Source organism: Pteropus medius, unplaced genomic scaffold, assembly GCF_902729225.1.
Source record: "Pteropus medius unplaced genomic scaffold, Ma_sr-lr_union100, whole genome shotgun sequence".
Lineage (NCBI taxonomy): Eukaryota > Metazoa > Chordata > Mammalia > Chiroptera > Pteropodidae > Pteropus > Pteropus medius.
In genome coordinates, this window is record NW_024345602.1 from 1,206,335 (window position 1) to 1,232,606 (window position 26,272).

Genomic DNA, 26,272 nt, shown 5'->3' on the forward strand with positions numbered 1-26,272 from the left:
TTCCTCATCTATCTCCATATGAGGGACACCAGCCCAAAGGTACGTTCTGGATCTCCAACAACCAGCATCTGTTCCTCTGGAAGTTCAATTGTGAGTACCCACTCTCCTGATTCAGAGATGGGCAAACGAAATGTCAGAGAGAACAAGGACTTAGTCAGTTTTTCACATACTGGGAACCCTCTCATACAACCTGAGCCGAAGCTCCTTTCCTCAAGGAATGAGGTTCTACCCTTCCCATCACTTGCTCCTTCCTCTGGTTGAGGGGAGGGAGGGTGTACAGGCCCAGATGGGAAGCTAGGAGTCTGAGGCTACCCATTCCTTTCTCTGGTTCCCACCACCAGCCTGCCCTTTAGGCTTTCCAAGTAGCAAGCATGATCTTGTCCAAATTCTCCAAGATTAGATACCCCTCCCAGGCCAGGAGCCCCTTGGATTTGTTCTCAACTTACCTATGTGAAACTGTGTACCTTTGGCCAAGCCCCTCCCTTGCCTAGGTCTGTTCTGCCTCTATACAAAGCAGGGTTGAGCTTTAAGCACACAAGCTTATCACCAGGAGATGGTTCCAGTCGAACAGCAGACATGAATGGAGGATGGACATCTGTCTATGAGGACCTGAAGTGCTGGGGACCATCTGCCTCTTCTAAGGATAGAAGAATTCCCTAAATTAGGCCTGGAATCAAGCCTGGTAACTGCACCAGTAGGACGGGAGTGAAGACGGGCTGCCATCTGGGAGCCTAGCCCAGGGACAAGACAGCCATATACTGGAGCTGTCCCATTTGCCCCAGAAAAAGCTGGGGTCCTGGCTTGATGGGCTATAACCAAGCAGGTGAAGGCTGCTTTGTTTGTCCCTGAGATTTGTTCTTTAAAAACAAAGGACAGGATTACATGCTCCAGTGCTCTAGTAAGCAAGATTAAGTATTTGCAAAAAGTGGGAAAATGGTGATTCGCATGCTCATGAAGCAAGTGAAAATTTGGAGAGCAATCTGGCAATACCTAGTAAAGCTGATGACCCAGATTAAAAACAAAACTGCAGAATGAAATGTCTAAGATACCATTTATGTAAATCTGAAATCACAAAATATGATCTCAGATATAAGAATGTGCTTTTAACATCACGTTTAGGTGAAAGTATAAATATCTGAGGACAGTTTATTCTTTCATGTTAAAACGAAAAGACCCTACCAAACTTAGTTACCCTGACAATGGGGAGATTACTAATCAAAAATAAAGGGAATTTAATTTTTGTCGCTTATTAAACCTGAATCAAGTATGACAAAAGCCATAACGGTAACTTACATGTATTTTTAATATCTCTCAGTAAAACCACCAAAACTCCATGCAAATCAACTCAAACAAAACTGGGTGTCGTGGTGAAACCATCCCTGGCCTCAGTGCAGGGTGCCTGAGTACAACCATTAGCTAATCTTGCCTCCTCAACCAGAAGGGCAATCTGACAAGGAACTTAGAGCCAAGGCAGGCTGGGCGGGTCACTGCAGGGGTCAGGGCAGAGATCCCCCTACCTCCAGTCTGGGCTGGCTCCCTGCAGGGCCTGTGTGAGGTGCCAAAGCTGCCCTTTAATTGGTGGAAATCCTGATCCCTGATTTGCATAGGGCCTGGGCCAGTGCCTCATCTGGGTGGTTCAGTGGCAGCAGGGGGCCGGCACTCGCTCTGTCCTGTCAGCTAGGCTGCCTCTGTCCAATCACCTGACGTCTTATCAAGCCTTGTCTCCTGGAAGCTGCAAAGAAGAAAGAATGCCTGGCCTTGGTGCTTCTGGAGATTCACAGACTCCATTCCCTGGATCCATAGGAAGTTCTCCTCCTGTGACAGCAGTGCCCTGCTTGTGCGCACTTGTGCACGAGTGCTTAATTGCCAGGTATGTCACCTGGCAAATGCCTGTGGCTCCTTGCCTAGCACAGGGCAAGGCTTGTAGTTAGTGCTCAAATTTATTTAACAAATATTTGCACACTTACCGTTAACAATGGGAGGAAAAAAGGTGAAAAAAGCCATCCCTGCTTTAATGGAACTAATGATCTGGGTGGGGAGGGACAATAGCTAACCACCCCAAATAAATATCTAATTATAAAACCATTCAGTTCCAAGGAGGAACCTGCAGAGCAAATCACAAAGGCTCTGACCAGGCTGGGGCAGACAGATGGTCAGCTCTCACCTCTACCCCAAGCCCAACTCATCCTCTGTGTCCTAACCTGCTCTACCCAGAGGTTGGGAATTTGGATAGGGCTTGGAGAGCTGTGATTGGGACTCTCACCCAGACCATACACTCCCTGTGTAAGGTCAGGGTCTTGTCCTCTGTACTGACTTCTCCCTCTAGCCCCTATGTTTGGCAGGCAGTCAGGATGGTTTTAAGAAAAAGATTCAGACAGCTTCCAAATTGACAGGGGAAAAAAGTCTCAATAAAGAACCCCCTTAAGCCTTTTTATTGTTTCCAAAAAAGCAGTTTTGTCTACAGAAAGCCCCAAACAGTAATCCAGAACTCTCCTCAACATTAGCTGCATTTTCTGAAATGTAGAAAGTTTATCAAATATAATTTATTCAGAAAAAAATACAATGTTTTAAAAACTTAATTGCAAAAGACTGAAAAGAGCCCAAAGGCTGAGCTGAAAATGGCCTTTTGCTAACAGGACCAGGTCAGGTTGGGGCTAAGAAATGCACGTAGGGTCAGGCTTTGAGGAAAGGTTCCACTCCTACTTCTTCCCAGGCTGCCCACAGCCCCATCGTGGGTTCCTGGTCACAGCCAGAATTGCCGTTCCCCCATGAACCCACAACTGTCAACTAACACTGTGCTACCTCCCCCTAAAGCAAATCCATACATACACAATACAAGAATCTATTATCAGCAACAGTATTTAGTGCAGCAAACTGTGACCTTGGTCTCTGAAAGTCCTGCATTACTGGCTCTGAAGCCGCTTGGCCACTGGCTCTTCCTCTTTCTCTTGCTTCAGCCATTGCTCCAGGAGTCTAGCACTACCTCTCTTGGTGGTGAATGGGCTCTTCTGTAGGAACTGGCTGGACCAGTGGGGCACATCTGACTCTGTCTTTTGGGGTGTTTTGAGGTCTTCCTTTTTGGGTGACTTTTTGGCCAGCCACTGCAACATCCTCTGGCTGCTGCCACTTGCCTCGAGCTCCTAGGAAAAAGACGAAATATCTCAAATCACTCAGCTCCAGCTTTTGGGAAAAGGCTAACTCCAAGGGAAGAAAGAAGGGAAGAGGCATTGTTACTAAGGGCCAGATAGGGCCCACTAGTGAGGTGTGGGAAGAGAGGAGCACCTGAGTGTGTTCCAAAGGGTGCCAGGGGTAGGGAGTAGCTCTTAGAGAAGGCTTTGCAGAGGAGGTGTGTGGGGCCAGTCGGAGAAGAGAACTGACAGGCATTCAAACAAGCAGAGAATGAAGCATTCTCAGGAAGAAGAATGAAATTCATTATGACCAGGCAGGGAGTTGAGAAATGAAACTGAGGAGATAATGGCTTCAAACAGCCCGCATGAGAAGGGATTCGGCCTAAGTCTGAACGGTCTATTTCCCTACTGCAAAGACCCTCTGCATAGCCTCTCCTTGCCTGGCACTGCTCTTCTGCTTCCCTTACCTGCACCTAGGGTAAGGGAAGCTTACTGAAAAGAAGGCTCTGAATTTGCAATAATGCCACATCTCCAGAATGTGAATTCTTTTGGAGTAAAGGCCACTGAGAAATGGGGCTGTGTCTAGTGCAAAAAGAATCATTTTTAGAGACATCTAATAAAGTGTCAGGGTTGCGGGAGTTTGCAGAGAACTGAGACAAAAGAAAAAGGATGACAGCTACCCAACATTTTTCTTTCAAGTTTTTAAAAGAAAACTTAATTGCTGTTCTTGCAATTGTCATCCTTAACACTTCTTGGGCATTCTAAGATGCCTGTTCCTGGAACACTCAGAGCCATGTCCTACTTCAGATTCCTCTATGCCACCTAAAAATAGTTGCTATTCCTAAACCTTTATCCCCAAATGTCAATAGGGGCCAGCTTTTTACTCTGGAGCTCCCCTCCCTATTGCAGGCCTGTTGCTTGTTCACCTTCCCTTCAAAATACATCTTCTGGATCCTTACCAATTCTAAGAAGTTAAAGTTTATGGCAGGAATGTTCTCAACTTGTCCTAAAAGAGGACAAGGATTAGAACTCCTCCAACTTGTGGCTGAGAAAGCAGTACAGAGAAGAGACATCAAAAATCACAGTTGGTTATGAACAGAGATACAATTATGGTTAAGGCCTCCTTTGCCTTTCTCACAATCACCCTCTAGATTAGGAGTCTTCACACTTGGCATATTATCAGACTCATTGAAGAAGCTTCAAATGATACAGAAGCCCAAGCTCAGTCTGGAATATTGATTGACTCAGTAGTTGCAGATAGGTGCTGGCATTTACATTTTGGAAGAGCTCCCTAAAGAACTCTGAGTTACAGCCAGCTTTGAATCACTGCTCTACTCAACCTTGCCCTGAATAAGGAATATGCATTTTGGGTGGTTTAAATGAAAACTCTGAGTGTGTAAAAGGCCATATTCTACAAGAAAATGCTATACGGACAGAAGACAGAAAGCTCAAAAAGAACTGTCAAAGTTACAAGCCCTTACCTTTTTGACCAATAAGTCGACAGGAACCAGACACTCAGGAGTGTTGTTTTGGGAGTTGTTCACCACGGGAGAGACTGGATGGAAGGTGACATTCTCTGTGGGGTGGATTAACTTCAGAGCTTCCTGAGTTGAGACCTCACCAAAATCAAGCCATTTAGAGACTGCCTCCTCTCCATCTAATATGGCAGGCATCCTAGTTAGTGAGGTCAAGACATTGGTTGGGAGAGGCAGGGTGAGGGTGAGGGGAAAAGGGAGAGAGACTTGAGTCAGTTGATAGCACAAATTATCACAAGGAAAAGCTCACTTCCCTCTGTACATCGCATGCTGATTACTGCCACATGCTCCCTGACTTGACAGGGCACAAAATTTAACACTAGGAGAGCTAGCTTATAAAGTTTTATGGCAAAGACAGTGAATAGTGCTATGATTGGATCCAGTGCACTCCAGTGTACATATTAGCAAACTGGTGACCTTTCTAAGATGCCCCAGCTTAGAACTGTCTATCAACAATCATCTCCAGCCTTAATACCTATGACAGATTTACAGTAAGAAAGAGCTATTCACATAATTGTGAAAAAAAGGAAACTAAGCCTCAGAAAGCAAGATAACTTCTGGTACCCAGAAAGATGTTAAGAAAGATCCTATATTTAGCTTCCAGTTTTATATCCTAGGCCAATGCAAAGCGTGGTACACACTTGACTATAGGAGATAAATGTATAAGCGTTTATTTTAATATAATTGTTATCACTTTGATTTGTTTAAATCGAACATGTACTTGAAAAAATATTTTATAGGGAGTAGGTAAACATGTTCAGTTCCCACGTGACCACATCAAAATTACAACTAAACTATAAATCAACCACTCTTGAGAAGCACCTGAAGACTAGCTGAACAGAATTCCTATAACTATGGATATAAAAAAGCCACGTCAAGACTGGCAGCAGGGATGGAGATGCAGAATGAACAGGTCCCACAACCACATGTGCTAGTTAAGAATCAGAATATTTTGGCTGTGGAGTACCTGCTGAGGAGTGAACCATTCCAGGCCCACACTGGGCTCCCCAACCTGGAGCACCAGTGACAGGAAGAAAATACTCCCTGTAAAAATCAGTAGGGACTCACCACCGTAGGCTGTGGAGTCCTTTTTAAGGGCCAGAGCACGGACTCACTCCATCACAAACACTTGCCCTAAGCTCCAGTGAAGAGATAGCAGCTTGAAAAACACCCCAAACACATGGGGGAGGAACTGACTGGCTTCAGGGCAAGGGCTGGAGCAGCAGGAGCTACTGTTCCTTCATTCAGCCCATCCCCAACCCAGCCAGCAGGTCCAGGCAGGCACCAAACCTGAGTCTCCTTTAATCTCACTAACACAGCTCTTACCCCACCCTAGTGATTTTCTAAGACCCCATTCCACTCAATTCACCCTCCTGGCCTGAACCTCTTTCAGCAGCTATTTCTCACAAGTGGCAGGCCTTGGCCAGTGCTGTAGACTTTGCTAAAAATCTCTGGAAAATCCACAAACCTCAAATAAGCAGCACCTGGCCTTAGCGTGCCCTGTACCTCTTGCTAAGTGGCCCCAAGCCTGGCACTCGTGACTGCAGCTTCAGTTCACATCATAATGTATCCCAGGTGCCTGTAGCTTCTACCACGTGGCTCCAGCCTGATACAGGCAGTAGCTGATCTTGGCCTGCATTGGAGCCCTTCCCAAAAGGCCCCAGAATCAACATACCCAGTGGCCAGTGTCAGACCACACCAGTGCACCAGCCAATTAGTGCCATAAACAACACACCCAGAGCCCTCCTAAAATGAATCCCGCTCTGTGGGGTCAACTTCTGCACAACAGCTTGTCCACTGTAGGCATGGCCAGTCCTTACATCAAGTCAGCCTGAGGGTCAATCTCATTTACTGATGTGCCAACAGCAATCAAGGCTCAATTACAACAGGAGAGCACACACATTGCACACAAGGGACACCCCTGGAGTAAATGACTCAAGGAGACTGTGCCACTGGGCTCCACAGGACACCTATTACATAAGGCCACTCTACTAAGACAGAGACATAGCAGCCCTCCCTAATACACAGAAACAAACAAAGGTAGACAGTCAAAATGAGGAGACAAAGAAACATGTCCCAAATTAAGAAACAAGACAAAACTTCAAAAAAAGAACTAAACAAAATGGAGGCAAGCAATCTAATAGATATAGAGATCAAAACACTGGTTATAAGGATGCTAAATGAACTTAGGGGAAGAATAGATGAACTCAGTGAGAACTTCAACAAAAACATAGGAAACATAAAAAAGAAGATAAAAAACAAAAAAGAACCATTCGGAAATAAAGAATGACTGAAATGAAGAATATATTAGAAGAAATAGAAGATTAGATGAAGCATAGGACTGAATCAGTGATTTTGAAAACAAAGTAGCTGAAAACACCTACTCGGACCAGCAAAAAAGAAAAAAAGAATTTAAAAAAACGAGTACTCTGGGACAACATCAAGAGTAACAATATTCGCATCATAGTGGTGCCAGGAGAAGAGAGAGAACAAGGGATTGAAAACCTATCTGAATAAATAATAACAGAAAACTTCTCTAACTGGGCAAAAGAAATAGACATACAAGTCCAGGAAGTGCAGAGTCACTAACAAGATGAACCCAAAAAGGCCCACACCAAGCCATGTAATTAATGTGCAAAAGCTTAAAGACAGACTTTTTTTTTTTTTTTTAATTAAAATTATTGAGGTGAAAGAGAGATTTAAAAGCAGCAAAAGAAAAGCAGTTAGTTACCTACAGGGGAGCTCCCCTAAGACTGTCGGCTGATTTCTAAAAAGAAACTTTGCAGGCCAGAAAGGAAGAGCATAAAATATCCAAAGTGATGAAAAGCAAGGACCTATAACCCAGCAAAGCTATTATTTAGAGATAAACAGCTTCTGAGACAAGATAAAGCTGAAGGAGTTCATCATCACCAAACCAGTGTTAAAAGAAATGTTAGAGACTTTTTTAAGAAGAATAAAAAAATACGAAAAAGGAAATATCACATACACAAAAAATTCCCACTGAAAAAGGCAAACACACAATAAAACCAGTGGATCAATCAACACTAAAGCAGGTTCAGAAGTTAAAAGGCAAAAAAGGTCAGAACAGCATGTATAATTATGACAGTAAATTAAGGGATACACACAAAATAAGTAATAAATGACAAAAGCATAAACGTGGAGGGGGTGAGTAAAAATATTAGTGATTTTTGAATGTGTTCAAAGTTGGGTGACATTCAACTTAAAATAGACTGTTATAAATATAGATTGGTATCTATGAAGCACAAGGCAACCACAAACCAAAATATACAAGAGATATACAAGAAAAAAAGAGAAAGGACTCCAACATAACACTACAGAAAGTCATTAACATGCAAGAGGAGAAAGTAAGAGAATAAGAAAGGAACAGAGAACTACAAAAACAATCAGAAAACAATAAAATGGCAATAACTACATAGCTGTCAATAATTTATCAAAAGACGAATGGATAAAGAACAGGTGATACACACAGACACACACACACACACACACACACACTGAAATATTACTCAGCCATAAAAAAGAATGAAGTATTACCATTTGAGACAACATGGATGGACCTAGAGGGTATTATGTTAAGTGAAATAAGTCTGACAGAGAAAGACAAATACTATATGATTTCACTTATTTGTGGTATCTAAAAAGCAAACAAACAAGCAAGATGGAAGTAAACTCACAGATACAGAGAACAAACTGATGGTTGCCAGATGGTAGGGGGACTAGGTGAAAAGGTGAGGGGATTAATAAGTACACGTTGACAGTTACAAAATAGTTATGAGCTTATAAAGTACAGCTTAGGGAATGTATGGTGCCAGGTGGGTATGATTTACCAGGGGAATCACTTTATAAGTTACATACATGTGTAACTACTATGCTGTATACCTGAAACAAATATAATATTAAATACCAACTGTAATTTAAAAATTTCTTAAATTTTATAAATAAAATAAAATTGATGCGCCACCCCCCCACCCAAATATTCTACAATCTCTGAAATCCAGGCGCATTTTATGATGAATGACATCTTTGCATTGTATTATAGTTTAGCTGGCAGTAATTTGCAGCACTTTACATAACAGCATATAAAATAATGGTACATTTCAAAATGGATGTGTCTTAGATTAGATGAAACGGGAATTTATTTTAAGGTGAATTAGCAAACACCAAAACTACTTTATGACATGAGAGCATACTTTCACAGAGAATGCTTAGGACAAGGCTAAAATAAGTTATCCTGATATGGCAGCATCATATTCTTTTCAGCAAAACATCAAAATCACTTCTGAGGGCACTCAGATTTGGCAAAAATTGTGAAAGTGTTACACAAGTATAGTCAGTTCTGGTAGTTAAGTTACTTGTTTGAAAAATGGAAATCTGTTTCAATGTGATTGATATATTAGAGTGTAATATAAACAAAGATTTGCGTTTGCTTATACACAGTTTTGTCTGTGAGAAAGACAAGGTGAACACAGAAAACTGTACCCTGCTGAAATAAGCCTTGTAGGAATACACAAAATACACACATGCATAAAACTCAAACATTGACAGCTATCTTAGTTCACTACATATTAGCCTTCAAAGTTGTGTTTTGCTTTTATTTTGCATTTGTGAACTTCTCTCTACATATAAAAATACTATTCATTCAACATCTTATACATGTCTAAGCTTCCTAAATCAGTGCATGCTAAGCAGTGCATATAAATGGGAACTTTTAAGTATTGAGAAGCTTGAAATAACAAAGCATCTTGAAAGTAAAAAGAGAACATGTGATATCTCCTGAGCAACAGACATAAAGGAATCCACATAAATGACAACATTGTGAAAATAAAAGGACATCCATAGCTGGGAAAACTTCAAGAGGTGTTGTGAAGTCAATACCAATCAGGCCTAAAGGAATAGAAGCAATGGAAAGATTCTTTAGCATATGGATTGAATGCCAAACAGTGAAAAACTTGGAAGTGTTTTCACAAGGAGAAAGCACTATCTTTATATAAAGACCTAAGAAATCATAGAGGTGGCTCCTTTTAGTGCGAGTAATGGCCAGTTTGGTGGTTTTAAACACTGATGCCATTTTTAAAGCCTTTAGCTGTTGGGAGAAGACATAAGCACAGATGGAAATGCTGCTAAAGAATTTCCAGCAGTGATACAGAAGTTAATTGAAGGAGGAGGCTATGCATTGGACCGAAGTCTTCAATTTTGATTAAATATGTATATTATAAATACATGCATCAAAGGAGCTATATTTCAAAGGGAGAAAAACATGCGCAGGTTTAAACCACAAAAGATAATAAATTTTGCATAATCTTCCTTCCACCACTTGACAATAACTCACAAGCTACAACTCTTCAGACACTCACTTCCATAAGCAAATATTGGGTCATTTTAAAGTAAAGTGCCATATTTATTGTAAAATCTATGTATTTATTAATCCCCAATGTATAAAACTGTGGTAGTTTTTAATAGATTACTATTATTTTTTAATGTGCCACTGACAAAGTTTTTAAGTGTTGTCCTCTTAACCCTACTTTTCCCAAAAGTTCTGTGGTTTTCACTGCACTATTTTGCACAATGTGGTGATTTTTAGGAATGCATGTCATGTTATAGCCAAACAGACTGTAAATGTATTTTGCAAAACAACTGTCTTAGTTTCCTACCCTAAATTTGTGCATACAGAAACTTTAAATTCCATAAGCTACCTATCTAAAAGCAAAGAGGACAAACTCTCCCTGAATGCTTTTGGACCTGGAGATAAGAAGTGTGACTTGCCTATGGTGGATGTCATTCAAGCCTTTGCAGGAATCCACTGTGATGATAGTGTAGGAATACAGGCAGTCTCCTCCCTCTGGTGGTTCCCAGCAGTCAAAGAGTCCGGCCATTGTTAGTAGTCTCCAGTTGTCCCAGACTTTCTCCCAGTCTTCAGAATTGTTGGAAGCACCAATGCTGCCTGACTGGAAGCAAAATACATGGGCAGATTAGATACTCAGCAGCCTTCTTCCACACATAGGTTGAGTACTAACTACCACAGACTTAAGAGCATTGCAAACATTTAAGAAATAATTTAGCCCATGCCTTATTAACTCCTCCTGATCCACTGTCACTAAAGAAAAGAGGCTTGGTGGCAAATACCACCAAAGCTATAGATTTATAACTCCTTAAATGTTTTCAGAATACAATTTAACACCTTCGCTAGGCATTTAGGCCTTCTATGATCTGGCACATTATTCCAACTTTCACTTACAATGTTAACCTGAACCAAACCCAGCTGTTTGTAAATGAAGTTCTTATGCAATTTGTTCTCACTGTGTCTTGCTGAAGCAACTGTCCTCTGCCCAAAATGTCATTCCCACCTTTCCTTATCATGCCAAATCCTACTTGCCATTTAAGATTCAGTTCAAGGCCTAGAATACAGAAAGCTAGAAAGGCTTTCACCTCCATCTTAACAATAAGAAAAAAAAAAGCTAGATAATCTATAAAATCATAACTTTTCTTAAACTCATTAGAGAACTGAGGTCACAGGGCAACCAATTAGCTTGAACTTTATAGAAACCAGAGGCCTCTGCAGGAAGATGAGATAAGCACTGGTTTACCAGTGGCAACAGGAGGAAGGCAAAGCCTTAATACAGCAGACAAGAATTCAGAAAAAATTATCATCGAATTGCTAAATGCAGAGTATTGGGCCAGCCTAAGAGTACAGAATCCCTGAAAGCTAAATGCATCAGGGGCGTTTGTATCAGCTTGCAGAGTCTTCCTCACAGACCTCCCTGGGTGTTCACAAGAAAGACAGGAGACTAGAGAAAGCCTTTCTTGCTGGAGCATGCCTAGAAGAGGCGAGCTCTTCTGCTTCAGCAAAGACCTTCATGAAGCCGCACCTGATCATTTCTCTGAGGAATAACAGCCATAAGGGGTCAGAAGAAGGGTAATAAACCCTACAACCCCTAAGATATTGGTAAAGACTCACTGAGGCCGGGAAGGGTAAAAGAAAAAAACCCTCTACACCCCTGGGGAAGTAGCAAGATCATTGAGAAAGGCTGAGCCTGAGAACCCAGGGCACAGTTCTGCCTAAGACTGAGAATGAGCAAAGATGACAGGGAACGCTTTTCTACCTGCCTTCATATTGATGGCACCAAGTGACAAGCAATAGCAGATAAATTCTGGAGAAGGGGCAAGAGCATGGAGAAATCCTCTCTAATGCACAAGCTCTAACAGAAATACTACAGCTGAAGAGAGCAGGACTACTGAGGAAAACCCTCTGGAAAATCAATCCTTACCCTAAACACAAGAGAAATTTAAAACCAATGGCGAACAAAGGTAATAACAACAACAAAACACAAACCCAGTTTAGCAAGACAAGATCGACCTAATTTTACACGTTAATAGCCTAATATAAGGATAAGTGTATCCATTTCTAGGCATAAATATTATTTATCTCGGTCTCTGTCCTACATACTATGGCAATTAATCAAAAATTACAAGACACAGGGAAAATAATGGTGTAGATAATAGAGGCTCTGTTCATCCCTCTGGTGACTGAATCAAAATTGTGACAGAAACAACGAGCAAACAGCAAGAAAAAATCGCCTGGGGTCTAGATGAACAAGCCATTCAACTAGGGAGAAATCTAAGAAATCACCTTGCAATGGCAGAAGGTAGGACAGGGCGAGGACATGAGGCTGCCTGGTGCCTAGCAGCTGAGTGGGACAGAGGCCACAGCAGCGGTAGCCAGCAGCTGCAGATGGCCTCTTAAAGGGGCCATGTCTGCAAGCGGACTTTCGCGGTGACAGACTTGCTCGCTCTGAGCACCAGCACCTGGTCAGCTGCACAGGGGGCACCAGGGACTTACAGGGGCACACTGAGTTGTCAGAGTGAGGGCCAAGGCTAGACTCACTCTGTACAGAAGTGCCGGTGGTATCTATTGTTCCTCTTTTGAGCCCTCCCCTTTCCCAGTGTGTGGGCTCAGCACCCCACAGCTGAGATGTTATCAAACTGGATAACAGAGGTCACTCCACCCAGAGGATTCCATGAAACTCCGCCTCCCTCAACTTGTGGCCCCACCCAAGCCACATCCAGGTGTGTCCTCACTTAGTCAGGTGTCCCTTGCTGAGCAGCGCCTAGACTAACACAGGTGGCAGCTGGCCTCCATTTCCGGTATGGCCTTTTGAGGCAACTATAAGCATTGCATCTGTGGATTGCTAGCTCAATCTTAACAGGTGGCCCCAGAGGGGCACAGGCTAGGGCTAAACTTGAACTACAGCTGAACCTCTTTCAGGACTGTGCCACTACACTAGTAAGACCAAGAGACTTAGGAGCTTTGCTTAATACATGGAAACAGACATGGAAAGGCAGCCAAAATGGGAAAACAAATTAGCAGAAGCCATATAAGAGAACAAAACAGAGATCCAGAAATAATGGAGTCAAGCAATCTAACAGATGCAGAGTTCAAAACACTGGTTATAAAGATGTTCAATGAACTTACGGAAAGTGTATATGAATTCAGTGAGAACTTTAATAAAGACAAAAAAATGGAAATGGAAATTATAAAAAGGAACCAGACAGAAATGAAGAACACATTATCTGAGATGAGAAGTATATTAAATGGAGTAAACAGAGAGAATAAAAAAGAGGATCAAATGACCTCTATAGAGGATGGGAAAGCCAAGGACACTCAATCAGAATGGCAAGAAAAAAGAAGCCAAGACTATAATAATAATTTAATGAGCCTATGGGACACAATTAAAAATGAAAATATTCATGTCATAGGGGTAAATGAAGGAAAACAAGAAGTTGAAGAGCTATTTGAAGAAATAATGATGGAAAACTTTCCTCACCTGGTGAAGGAAATAGACCTAAAACCCCAGGAAGCTCAGAGATTCCCCAAAGAGGCCCACACCAAGACACATCATAATTAAAATGCCAAAGGTTAAATACAAAGAGGCAGTCTTAAAAGCAGCAAGAGAAAAGTAGTTAGTTACCTACAAGGGAGCACCCATAAGACTGGCAGCTGATTTCTCAAAAGAAACTAGGCAAGACAGAAGGGCTTAGCACAAAATATTCGACATGATGAAAACCCAGGATCTACAACCAAGAATACTTTATCCAACGAAGCTATCATTTAGAGTTGAAGGACAGATAAAGAGCTTCCCAGACAAAAATAAGTGAAAGGAATGTATCAACAGCAAGCCAGTATTACAGGAAATGCTAGAGAGACTTCTTTAAGAAGAAAAAACATGTATCAAAAACATGAATAAAGGATGGTAATAACTACATTCTTATCAACAAGTACCTCAAATGGAAAAGAATTAAGTGCTCCAACCAAAAGATAGAGTGGCTGAATGGATAAGAAAACAAGACCCCTATACATGCTGCCTACAAGAGACTCACTTCAGATTAAAAGGCACACACAGACTAAAAGGAAGAAGGTGGAAAAAGATATTGCCTTGATAGACCTAGAGGGTATTGTGCTGAAGAAAATGGGCTGGATAGAGAAAGACAAATATCGCATGATTTCATGTACATGTGGAATTGAAAGTACAAAATTAACAACAACAAAAGCGGAAATAAACTCATAGATACAGAGACTATTTTGAGGGATATTAGATGGGAGGGGAATTGGGGGGACACAAAAAGGCAAAGGGATTAAGAGGTACAAATGGATAGTTGCAGAATAGACATGGAAATGTAGAGTGTAGCATGGGGAAGATGGTTAATGTCATAATAAATATGTAAGGTGGAAGAGGGGTACTAGATTTAGTGGGGTGATCACTTTGCCAGTTATGTGGATCTCTGATCACTATGCTGTACAACTGAAAGTGGTATATTATTGCATGCCAACTATCATTGGAAAAAACTCATTGAATTGTACAATGTAAATACAAGCAACTAATTGTCTATTATATTTCAATAAAGAGAAAAAAATATATCCCGGAGAGTAACAAAGAGCCCTGAGCAGAGACACACAGGCTAAGGAACAGGAATGGACTATGGAAGCACAGGGCCTAGACTCAATACTAGAGCTGCCCCACAGCCCAAGAGTGAGGGTGAGGGTGATACACCTGCATCACTGAACAGTCCTTCAACTAAGAGCCAAAAGCTGGGGAAGCCTTAAAGATAAAGCTCTACTCTCGCCCTGTGGAGCTGAGGGATAAGTGAGAGAAACAGACCTCAAATAAAGCAGTTCCCACCAGTGTGGCAAGAGGAACATAAGAAAATAACCAAGGCTGGGGGCTCTATTGCTAACTTGTTCCTGTTCTCATGTGAGCCTGGTGAGGGACACATTGAGGAGCAAGACTGGTGCTGTCTACCTACAATGACATGACTCCCTACGTGTGTGGGCCTGGGGAGGGGCCCTGCACATGCAAGGCTGACTTTCATAGCTGGCCCAGTTTATAACATAATTCCTTTTACCACTAAGCAATCTGACCACCACTTCCACTTCCTCACCTGTCATTTACTTTCATTGATGTTTTGATATATTTTTTTTATCTGATGCTTTTCAAAACTCAAATAATAAGAGATGGAAAACAGATTAGTCGTTACCAGGAGTTAATCACTGGTTGTGGGAGAGGGGCACGTTGTGATGAAAACAGGGTAGCAAGAGAGAGATCTCTGTGGTGATGAAATAGTGCTATATCTTGATGGTCACACAAATCTACATGTGATAAAATGACAAAGAACTATATACACTTCATACCAATATCAATTTCCTGGTTGTGTGTGCTATAATTACATAAGATATAACCAATGGGAGAAATTGAGTAAAGGGTATAGAGGACCTCTCTATACTGTCTTTGAAGCTTCCTGTGAATTGATAACTGTTTCAAAATAAAAAGTTAAATAGTAAAAAAAAAAAAAAAAAAAAAATTACAAGATACGTTAAATAGCCAAAAACAGACCAAACAACCATTCAATTGCCAAAAGATATAGAAGTCAATAAAACCAGACTCAAAGGATTATGTTTCCCAAATGCTGAAAATATCAGGGAATTTAAAATAGGTATAGTAAGATTTCTTATATTTTTATCACTCTAAAATATAACTGACAGTCTAAAACAAAACAATAGCCACATATTGTAAGTTTAAAGCTTATGAAAAAGTAAAATGTATGACAATACACCAAAAGATGGAAGGAACTCGGAATATTGTGTTGTTAGGTCCTTATATTCCACAAGAAGCAGTATATTATTTGAAAGTACACTGCTCTTAATTTAAAATGTATATTACAGAGCAGGTAGTAAAAACATTCTTTTTAAGTAAAAATAATTAGCCAATGGTGGAGATAAAATTAAATAATAAAAATATACTCGATCCAAAAGCAGGCAGAAAAAATAGGAGAAAAGGAAAAAAGAACTGATGAAACAGAAAAAAACTAGTAAAATAATGATTTTAACCCATCACATAAATAATTACATTAAATGTAAATGTTCTGAACACAAAGTAAAAGAGTGATTGCCATATTGGATAAGGAAAGAAAGACCCAACTATTTGCAGTCTACAAAATTCTCTCCTGTAGAAAGTTGTCTGTGATGCCCCAGTCTAACTTATGTGCTGTCCTCTGGGCCCCCATAACCTCATAAGCATTCCTTCCATGAGCATTCACCCCTAGTCTCTGATTGTTGATTTGTCTGTGTCTTAGCAGTAAAGCTTCAAGGATAAAAATCATGTGTCACTGAACTTCCAGGAGCCTAGCAGAACACATGGTATATGTTTAATGAATGTCCACTGAATAGAGATAAATTTTTATGGGCAAGAGACTAATTGTACAGAATTGAGAAAAGTGCCATCCTAGTCCACACAAGTGCTTAACAGACTCTCAAGGAGAGTGCCAGAGGACAAGTCTCTTTTTGGATATACAATTTCTAGTTTAAAGATGAACAAAGGAATAGAAATCTTATAGAGTGGTTCCCTCAAGAAACAGTCTATAAGGGAAGGAAAAGAGTGTCCTTCTTTGGATTAGTTTCTCTGTACTTTTCTAAATATTTACTGTGAGTGCTGATGATAATACCTTTACTGTTTTGATTTGGGGGAAGTAGATGAAGTATGGCTGCCTCTTGCTTGTTCCCTGACTTCGCTGCCACTCGTAGAATCCATCTGCTAAAACAACGCAGCGTCTTCCCTTTCCCAAAGGCACCTGAGGGAAAATGTGAGCAAAATATGGTCTTAGTGATAGAATCATGTTTCATGGACTTGGGTTAAAATATTAGGTCTACCAATGTGTGATCTTAGAGCAGTTATTTAATTTTTCATATGTATAATATCACCACTCACACAGACGTTGAAAAGATTAAATAATGTACATAGCAGCAATAGCTCTCTAACAAATAGGTGCTTGTGGTAGGTAGCTTCCAAAGCTGGCTCTGTAATGAGCCTTTCATCCCAGTATTTATACGTCATGTAGTTCCCTCCCACAGTGATTTTAGACTGGGCCAACAGAATGCTGCAGAGTGATGCTTATGACTGCTGTGCAACTTCCAAGGCTAAGTCACAAAGCCCTTCAGCTTCTGCCCTGCTGTCTTGAATCATGAGCTTTGGGTAAGCCAGATGCCATGTAAGAAGCTTGACTATCCCAACTAGGCACATGGAAAGGCTTCCAGTTGTTCTCCCATCTTGGCTGGGGTGTCAGACATGTTGGTGAAGAAGCCATTTTAGACAACCAGCCCCAGCTGTCACTAGATGTTAACTACATGAGAACCTCCAAGTGAAAACTATCTAGCTGAACCCAGTCAACCCACAGAATATAAGAAATAAAATAAATAGTTGTTTTGTTTTAAACCATCAAGTTTTGGCACGGTTTATTACACAGCAGCAAAGAAAACAGCACTCAATATTAATAACTAGGAACACACTTTGGGACCTTAAGGAAGGTTCCAAAGAGAACTCTATTTTATTTCTCAGGTATATAAGGCACTAACAGCTCTATTAGAAAAAAGAACAGACTATGTGCCTTTTTCCTAGATAAGCTACCTACCTTGAAAGACCGTTTTTCCATTATGGTATCACTACGACAGTTGGCAGTGTTGAACTGCAGCTTGGAAGGATCATCTTCTTTGAACCAAGATGGGACCAAGCCCCATCTCATGGGAGCAATGATACGCTCAGATGAGTCTGCACCCTGCCATGGAAAAAGGTAAAGACTCCAGTGAGGAGATCATAATGAAATTTAGAAAACCAAATTTAGCGCATGCATTATATTACTATTAGTATCAAAATACAAAGAATAGAGAGATTATTAAAAGGAAAGATTCTACTTGAAAACAATTTTAGTGATTTATCATGATGTGAGTAACTTGTGTTCTTTAGCAATCGTATTTATTAGAATATAAGACATTCTGCTTGGATAAGGTAAGCAGAGTTTACAGGAACGAAACCTCTTTGTATCCCTTGGGTAAGAGAATAAAAGACCCAAGGGATACAAAGAGGTTTCGTTCCTGTAAACTTTTAATTAGTTCCTACTATGGAAGAGACATAGTGCTAGGCCCTGCACTTCATGTGCTTCCAGGTATCAAGAAGCACAAGTTACAGACAACCATAATACAATGAGGTACATGCTGTGATTAAGGGATATGTAGAGTGCTATGGGGGCACATGGAGCAGTGCTTAGTCTCAAAGGGCTTGCACTGTAATGTGAGGCCACACAGACATAAATATATTAAGTAATAATACAAACTATTATAGGCTAAGGGCCACATAAGTGGTACATAATGAGTGTCTAAGCAGTTCTGGAGAGTGATCTGTGATGAACAGAATGGAGAAATATCAGCTCCTCAGAACGGGCAGAAGGGATGGAGATAGGGTGGGATGATTCTTAAATTGGATCACACAAGTTGTACAGAATTCAGACAGAGTTGGGAGGAAAGACCAGATATGAAATTAGATGAGCAAATAGGCCATGTCAGAAACATGCAGGAAGTGGTTTTGTGCACAAAAGCAAGCATGAGGAAGCTATTTTTAGGAAGGCCTGCTCACAAGGTTGGCTTTCAGTTAGCATCTTGGGAGCTTGGATTTTGAGTAATCCCATCTTTCCCTTACTGATAAGGATGGTTTACTGTGACTAGTCTGTACAAAAAATGAGTTTTATGCTGAACACTTGTTTTCCTTCTGTGAATCTGGAATTTTGGTACTTGATAAACAGAAAGTGCTTATGTGACCATTCCCCAATACAAACCTAGGGCCCTGAGTTTCTAATGGGTTTCCCTAGGCAGAAACACTGTGAACATGTTACTACATTTTTTACTGCTGGAGAAGGAACGTGCTTAGTGTGTACCCTCACAAGAAGGAGAGAACATAAGGAAGCCTGTGCATGGATTTTTCCAGATTTCTACTTGTCTATTTCTCTTACTGACTTTATTGTATATCTTTTCATTGTAATAAACCTTAGCCACTATACACTTTATATGTTGAGTTCTTCTAATGAATCTCCAAATGTGGGGGAAGTTTTGGGGTCCCTCAACACATAGATGTTAAATTTCTTTTTGGTAACCGGCCCTTGAGAATTTGATGAAATCTAGATTAAAATGCAAATACACATAGTACACTATGGGTTGGAAGAAACCAGTAGTAGAGAGTGCATTATGGGTGCTACAATGGTTCAGGGGTCTGGTGATAAGGATACAGTAGGTTTGGTGACAGCAGAGAGAATAAAAGACATCCAAAGATAGAAAAAAATGAAATCGTGGTGCAAAGGGAAAAAGAAAACAAGGATGATTAAGTTTTCAAGCCTAGAAGACTGAAATAATGATGGTACTATGGAACAAAAAGGAAAATCTGAAAAGGGATTTGATTTGGGGAAAGATCATGTGTTGAATTTCTGCAAACAGTGGCAAGTCAGTGGCAGTTTAAAGAAATAGTCACAAAATCTTTCCCGTTCCTCTCATTGAGGGGGTCTGTGTTCCCTTCCTTTGAATCTGGATGGAGTCTGTGTTCCCTTCCTTTGAATCTGGATGGGTTGTGACTTGCAGAATGTGGCATGAGTGACACTATGATTTCTAAGGCTAGGTCAGAAAAGGTTTTCAGCTTCTTTTTTGTTTGCTGAGACATCTCTTTTGGAGCTCTGAGCTGCCATGTAAGAAATCTAACTTCCCTAAGACTGTCATGCTGTGAAAAAGCCCAAGCTGCATGGAGAGGCCACATGTAGGTACTCTAGTCAACAGCCCGGGTTAAAAACCAACATCAACTGTCAGATAAGTGACTGAAGATGCCTCTAGATCAGATGCTGGCAAACTTTTCTATAAAAGGCCAGATATTAGATACCTTGTAAACCATAGTCTCTGTTGCAACTATAATTGTTGTTATAGGGACAAAGCATCCATAGACAGATAAATAAATGGATATTGCAGTATTCCATAAAATTTCATTTACAGAAATGGTCAGAGGATCCTAGTTTTCTGATTCCTCCTCTAGATGATTCTAGCCCCAGATGCTAAGTTTTTTCTGCTGAGGCCCCAAACTTCAGAGAAAAGACAAACCATATCTACAATGCCTTGTCTTAATTCCTCATGGGTGAAAATAATGAAGGTTGTTTTAAGTCACTACAATAAAATCCAAGAGGGTTGTTTATTATGTCAAAAAAGTATGTAGAATTAAAGTTTAAGTGACAGGCGGCAAGGTAGATAGAATCAAACTTTTCTGTAATGGACCAGACAGTAAATATTTCTAGCTTTTTGAGTCCATATCATCTCTGTTGCAATGACTCAGGCAACTGAACTCTGCCACCATTGGTAGCATTAAAGCAGCCAAAGAATGAATGAGTATTGCTGAGTTCTAATAAAACTTTATTTACGAAAACAGGCAATGGGCCAGATTTGGTCTGAGGACCATAGTTTGCTAACTTCTGGTATAAAGGAAAGAATAAGGCCTTTGTAAGAAGACCTTGCTTCAAAAATTCCTTCTCTGCTACTTAGAAAGTGGGTCTAGTCTCAACTTCCTGGACCCTCAATTTTCTTTTCTGTCAAAATAGAGTGAATAATACCTACCCTACAGATTCATTAAAATGTGTGGCATGGGATAGGCATACAAATTGTAGTTTAATATTTTTTAAGGTTAGAATTAAAAAGAAATAGTAAAATTTTCTATATAAAGGTGATTGTTAAAGCTATTAGGATAGTATCTTAGCGGGTAAACCGAGCACAGGATTTAACCTGGGGGTACAAAAAGAGAAAAAGGCAAAATGAAGGAAAAGTAGAGTCCAAGAAAAAATACCTAGAGAAAAAAAAAAAGAAAAAAGAAAAAGAATGAGAAAAGTCAAGAAAGGATGGAATTCCAAGAAAGAAATCATCACTAGTAGTTATTTCAGAAGGGCTTCCCTTTTGTATAAGGCTAATCGCTCTACTGTGCTCTTGATAAGATCCTGCCCTGTTTCTTTCAAAATTTTGCCTGTATTAGTTAATCCTCTTTCTACACACACACACACACACACACACACACACACACACACACACACTCCATTCTCATTATCATTATTCATAGCAGGTAGGTTCTACAAAGTTGCTGTGAACATTGAATTAGTGAATACTGAACTGATGCTCTTAGGGGAAATACAGGGTTAGTTTCTCATGAGCCTATGATGACAACATATTCATCACTTGATTTACACATCACCTTATTTAATGTGTATTTCTGTTTAAAGACAGTTTATTTCATATGTATTATTGATTCACTGATGTTGAATTCAAGACCAACAGTACAGTAACTCATGCCTGAATGAAGCTTATCTAACATATGTATTTTCTCTGTAAGGCATATCAGGCCTTCATATGTTTAGGAATACCAGCCAGCACTTTAGCACTATGCTTGGCGACAATTTTATACAGTGAAATCAATGACTAAAAAGCACAGAAATGCTAAAAACACAGCATTAAATAGAATGCAAAAAGGACACTTGTTTATAGTATAAGAGATGAAACAAGAAAGTAAAGCTTCATTTTTTTTGTTTGCTTTTTAAGAGCTTGGTCTTATTCAATCTCAGCTGAAGTGTATATCAAGCGACTCAAATTTTCACCATTCTGTATTGTCCATGCGAAAGCAACATAAGTATTATTTTGTGGGTTACAAATACATTTTGCAAGTAGGCAAATTTGTAAACATGGAATTTACAAATGAGGATCAACTGTGTGTGTGTGTGTGTGTGTGTGTGTGTGTGTGTGTGTGTGTGTGTGTGTGTGTTTTCCTTAAAGACACAGGCAGCCTAGGTACATTGTATGCCAAGAAGAAAAAAAATAAAACCAATTAATAAGCGTTCAAGATAATTAAGAAAAAGTCAGTCTTGGAAGAATGGTAGAGTAGAAGGCACAAACCCAAGTGTTAATCTCATCAGAGATAGAAGGCGGAAAAAGTTTGAAAACTTGTAAATCTCTGCTTCTAGAATCAAATGTGCCTTCCAAGCAGAAAGGCTCCCTACCATAGCATAAAGAATAAGAGCGATTACATTATATAAGGGCCAACTAAATGATCTCTCATTAGAAATTTGCAAAACAACACTCTTAAATCTGAAGTTCTCAACAGGGGCAATTTAGACACCCCCACCCCTGCCCCCACCACTGATACCACCAAAAGCTGAGGTGGATAGAGAGAAGGGGATGTGCTACTGGCATCTAGTGGGTATATTTGGCACTATCAAGAGACATTTTTGGCTGTTATGACCTGGGTGATGCTACTGGCATCTAGTAGGGGCCAGTGAAACTGCTAATTCTATAATGCACAAGACAAAGAATTACCCCACACAAAATGTCAATAGTGCCAAGGTTGAGAAATCCCACTTTTACAAACCTTTAACCGGAGTGTGTTTAATGGACAATTGTAAATCAAACCCATACATGAGGCTGCCTTCTACTGAGAATGATGAATAAAAAGTGGCTGCGGAGGGAAAATACTGAAAATATTGCTCAATATTAGTCATCTTTTCCCCTACCTTTTTGGACTTATGAGCAGAACAGCTGGTAGCACTGGGGTAGATAAATGAAAGAGGAAGTAATCTGCAAATCAGTGGTTTCAAATGCAAATTTTGCAAACTATACATCTGTGCCGGCCGTTAATATGGATTAATATGCTGAAATGGTTCTAATTTTGCTTTACAATTTACATGTTTGAGAAAAATGAAGCCTCAATTACTTATCAAAATTAGGAACCCCCCAGCAATCTTAACAAAATTTATTAGAGACGTGGAATCAAAATACTACATCAATCAGCAAATTCACACTACTGACAGAAAAGGAAGGCTATGCTTACTAGGGCTCCACCTTCCCCATTCCTAGTTCTAGGACACATCCCCGGGAGTGAGGACAGTGGTCTGGACCTAAGTCCCAGAGCTATACTTCAATGACCGGGTGACCTAAGACAAATCACAATCTTTCTACTCTTCTCTCTTTACATTTGTTGAACAAATTTTTCTTTCAGCTAACATTCATTCTATAATTCTAAAGCGGTGGTACAAAGAGAACCAAGGCTAAAAAAGAATAAATCTCATGTAATTAATTCCTCTCTCAAATTATACCTCTTTTGAAACATGTGTTGTTTCTTTTCCCAGTCAAGTTCCCCATGATATTCATTTTATTTTGATTATCTGCTCATTAAAGAAAGTTTTCTTATTTCAAGAGGGAAGTATGTATCCATTAAAAATGGCTCAAGAATAACCATTTTATGTTAATGGCTTAATTCAACCAAAAAGATTAATATTATTTGGTGCGTTTATTACAAAATAATGTAACCCTTGTAATGTAGAAATTAGTCTTTTTTGACTACCATATTCTCAAAAGGGTTCTGAAGAGTATGTTGCAGGGGTATAATCATCTTTATAAATTGATTTAATAATTATGAATCGAACAGAATAAAAATTCAGCATGGAAACAATCATAATTTTAAAAAATATATCAAGGGCATTTAAAATTTAAATTAAAAAAAGACATGGAGAAAACATTAACTTCTGATATTAAGCATTTTTATCACACCACATGCTTGTAGTGAAGATAAAGCAAAAAAACTAAAACATGATTATAAATTATTGGTCACTCCAACACTACAATGGTAAATACTACATGAATTTACATATAGTACTAATGAATGAAATTAAACTTCAAAAAATCAAACCAAATACATGTTTATAGCTTCACTAAAAACAAACATAAAAAAATTGAAAACACAGCAGAATGAATAGAAACTTCAGTGTTCAAGTAACATCAGAGGTGTTTTAGATTAGCTAGTCTTAATGTTGCTCTAGGCCCAGAGATTTTGATTCAGCTGGACTGGTAAGGGGTATGGAAAATTTTTTTTTTAAGATACTCAATTGACCCTGATGATCAATGATGGTTGAAAGATACTGTCTTAAAAAATGTATTCAAATACAAGGATCATATAAACTTGATATGCATTAAGGGTAGTATGCCTTTTATAGAGAAGGCACTTAAATTAGCCTGAAGGATAGTGAATTATTTTTGAAGATTAGAAGAAACCAATACAACTCCTTTCAGTGAGGCCCCGAGTAGTTCTCAACTGAGGATTCAAATAAAGGCTGGTTTTAATGTCACCTCAGAGGCTGAGCATACACCAAACCAAATACAGATGACCCTGAACCACACAGATTTGAACTGCATGGGTCCACTTATATGTGGATGTTTTTTTCAGTGAATACTGTAAACATACTTTATAATTTTTCTTAATAACATTTCTTTTCTCTAGCTTATTGTATTGTAAGAACAGTTTACAACACATACAACATATAAAATATGTGTTAACTTAGTTTCCCTAATCGGTAAGGCTTCTGGTTAACAGTAGGCTATTAGTAAAGTTTTTAGAGAGTCAAAGTTATATGTAGATTTTTGGATTTTTGGCTGTGTGGGGGTGGGTGCACCTAGCCCGTGTATTGTTCAAGGGTCAACCATAGAAGTGGATAACCATCACAATGCCCACCCAGAAGCTAATATGGTGCAGAAAAACTGGTTACCTTCTCAAAGTGTAGTCGCGACAGAAGCACTGGGCTATTTGATTGAGGGCTCTTGTTGTATGAGGGGTAGTACTTGTCAGGGTCTCTCCACTCTGGGAGCCGCTGCTGGCCCTGCCGATCTTGATAGGCACAAGCTCTTGTGAGAACATCTCTAGGTAAGTGACAGGATGTTCGCCCACACATTCTTCAACACTGTTTCTTACAACCTTTAGATCACGAAACATTAGGTTTGTATTGCTCAAATATTAGGTCTTATTCCATTATTTACAGCATTCTCTCAAGATTCCCACAGGACTCTACTTCCAGCACCACCTGTAGTTTTATGCAACCATCTGTTAAATCTACCCCAGGAAACTCCTTCCTCAAGAAAACAGACTATGCCTGTTTTATCCATTACTCAGGCCCATACAAAGCATTAAATAATTGGGAGGTGCTCCATAAATATCTGACTGAATGTAAGAAAAGAGATTTCCCTGGGGAGGTTAATTTTTTTCAGCTTAATGTTTCAGCCAAGAAAGGCAAAAAGGTACGTCACTTCTGGAGCCACAAGCTCCTTCCTATACGCGACTCTTTTTCTCCTCACCGTCTCGTCCCCACTCCTTTTCCTTCTCTCCCTTTCTGGGATCCTCACACCAGCGAGCAGCGGCTAACCTGGGTGACGGCAACCAGGGCTGAGAGGGTGCTATTAGTAGCATCGAAACTCAGCTTCTTCGCTGTCCAGCGTGTATCTTCTCCTTCCCAACACCAGGGACCCCCCAGGCCGCCCCGCCCCGCCGACCCCAGGCTCTTGGCGCACGTCTAGGCGTCAAGGTGGCCCAAAGGTTCTCCCGTTGGCGCCACCTCGCCCCTCCGCACCAGGGCTGGGGTCCCGCTGTCCGCCCCAACCCGCCTCACCTTCACCTCGGCCCTGGACGGCGCCCGCGTAGTCCCACCCCAATTCAGAGCCCGCTCGGCCGCCTGCGAAGCTCTCCCCCACCCTCTCTCACGCTCCGCGGACACACGTACCCGGCGCTATGCCCCGCCTCCAGCGCCACCGCCCAGCCCCGCCCTCAGCGTGGGAGGTGGCCTGGGCTTCCTCCCCTCCCCCATCCTGACGACGGAAGGTGGCCTGTGGAATTTGAATCTTCTAAAAGTGCCCCAGGAGACTAGGGTTGCCTTCGGGTACTCCTCGATCTGCGTTCTCAGAGCTCCACTTTCTTATATATTCGGCTGTTCCCCTGTGGTGTTAACTCCCCTACTAGGGCGAACTGCAGAAATGGGGCTGGGGAAGAATCTGCAAGGACAAGTCTCATCCCTGTGGCGCTGGCAGAGATTCTAGATGCATTCCAGGGAGCCTGAAGTGCCCTGCTTCGTATAGCGGGAACCATAACTCTAGGGCACCAAGTTGTTGTAGGGGTGAAATCAGGAAACATTTTCTTTGCAGTCCTACTGCCTCATAGTTTGGGGCAAAACTTAAACCATCAGGAAAACTTCCACGAATCACTCAAGTCACTCAAACTTGGGCGCCAGAATGAGCCTTTCCAGGGTCATCTTCCCCCACTACCCCAATCTGAATCTCTAAGGGTGAGGTCTAGAATTTTTTAAAATGGGCTTTGCAGATACATGTATTACAGCCACAAAGCTGGTAAACCACCTGGCTTGAGTTTAAAAATACAACTGAGGTTG

The 26,272-nt window shown here is 40.6% G+C and overlaps 1 protein-coding gene across 3 annotated transcripts; it reads right to left on the reverse strand.

The window, feature by feature from the left end:
- Positions 1 to 2,386: 2,386 nt before the first annotated feature.
- Positions 2,387 to 25,624, reverse strand: HMCES (5-hydroxymethylcytosine binding, ES cell specific). Of its 3 annotated transcripts, none has more exons than XM_039874619.1 (7): positions 25,502 to 25,624; positions 24,608 to 24,813; positions 17,642 to 17,785; positions 16,679 to 16,804; positions 10,448 to 10,629; positions 4,610 to 4,802; positions 2,387 to 3,140 (listed from the first exon to the last, which is right to left on the reverse strand). In XM_039874619.1, the coding sequence occupies exons 2-7, from the start codon at positions 24,788 to 24,790 to the stop codon at positions 2,904 to 2,906; spliced, it is 1,065 nt and encodes a 354-aa protein (XP_039730553.1). In that variant the 5' UTR covers positions 24,791 to 24,813; positions 25,502 to 25,624; the 3' UTR covers positions 2,387 to 2,903. The 3 variants fall into 3 exon arrangements, with proteins under 3 accessions (XP_039730553.1, XP_039730554.1, XP_039730555.1); XM_039874620.1 differs by lacking the exon at positions 25,502 to 25,624 and adding an exon at positions 25,191 to 25,329; XM_039874621.1 differs by lacking the exon at positions 24,608 to 24,813 and having other exon boundaries at positions 25,502 to 25,569.
- Positions 25,625 to 26,272: the final 648 nt, after the last annotated feature.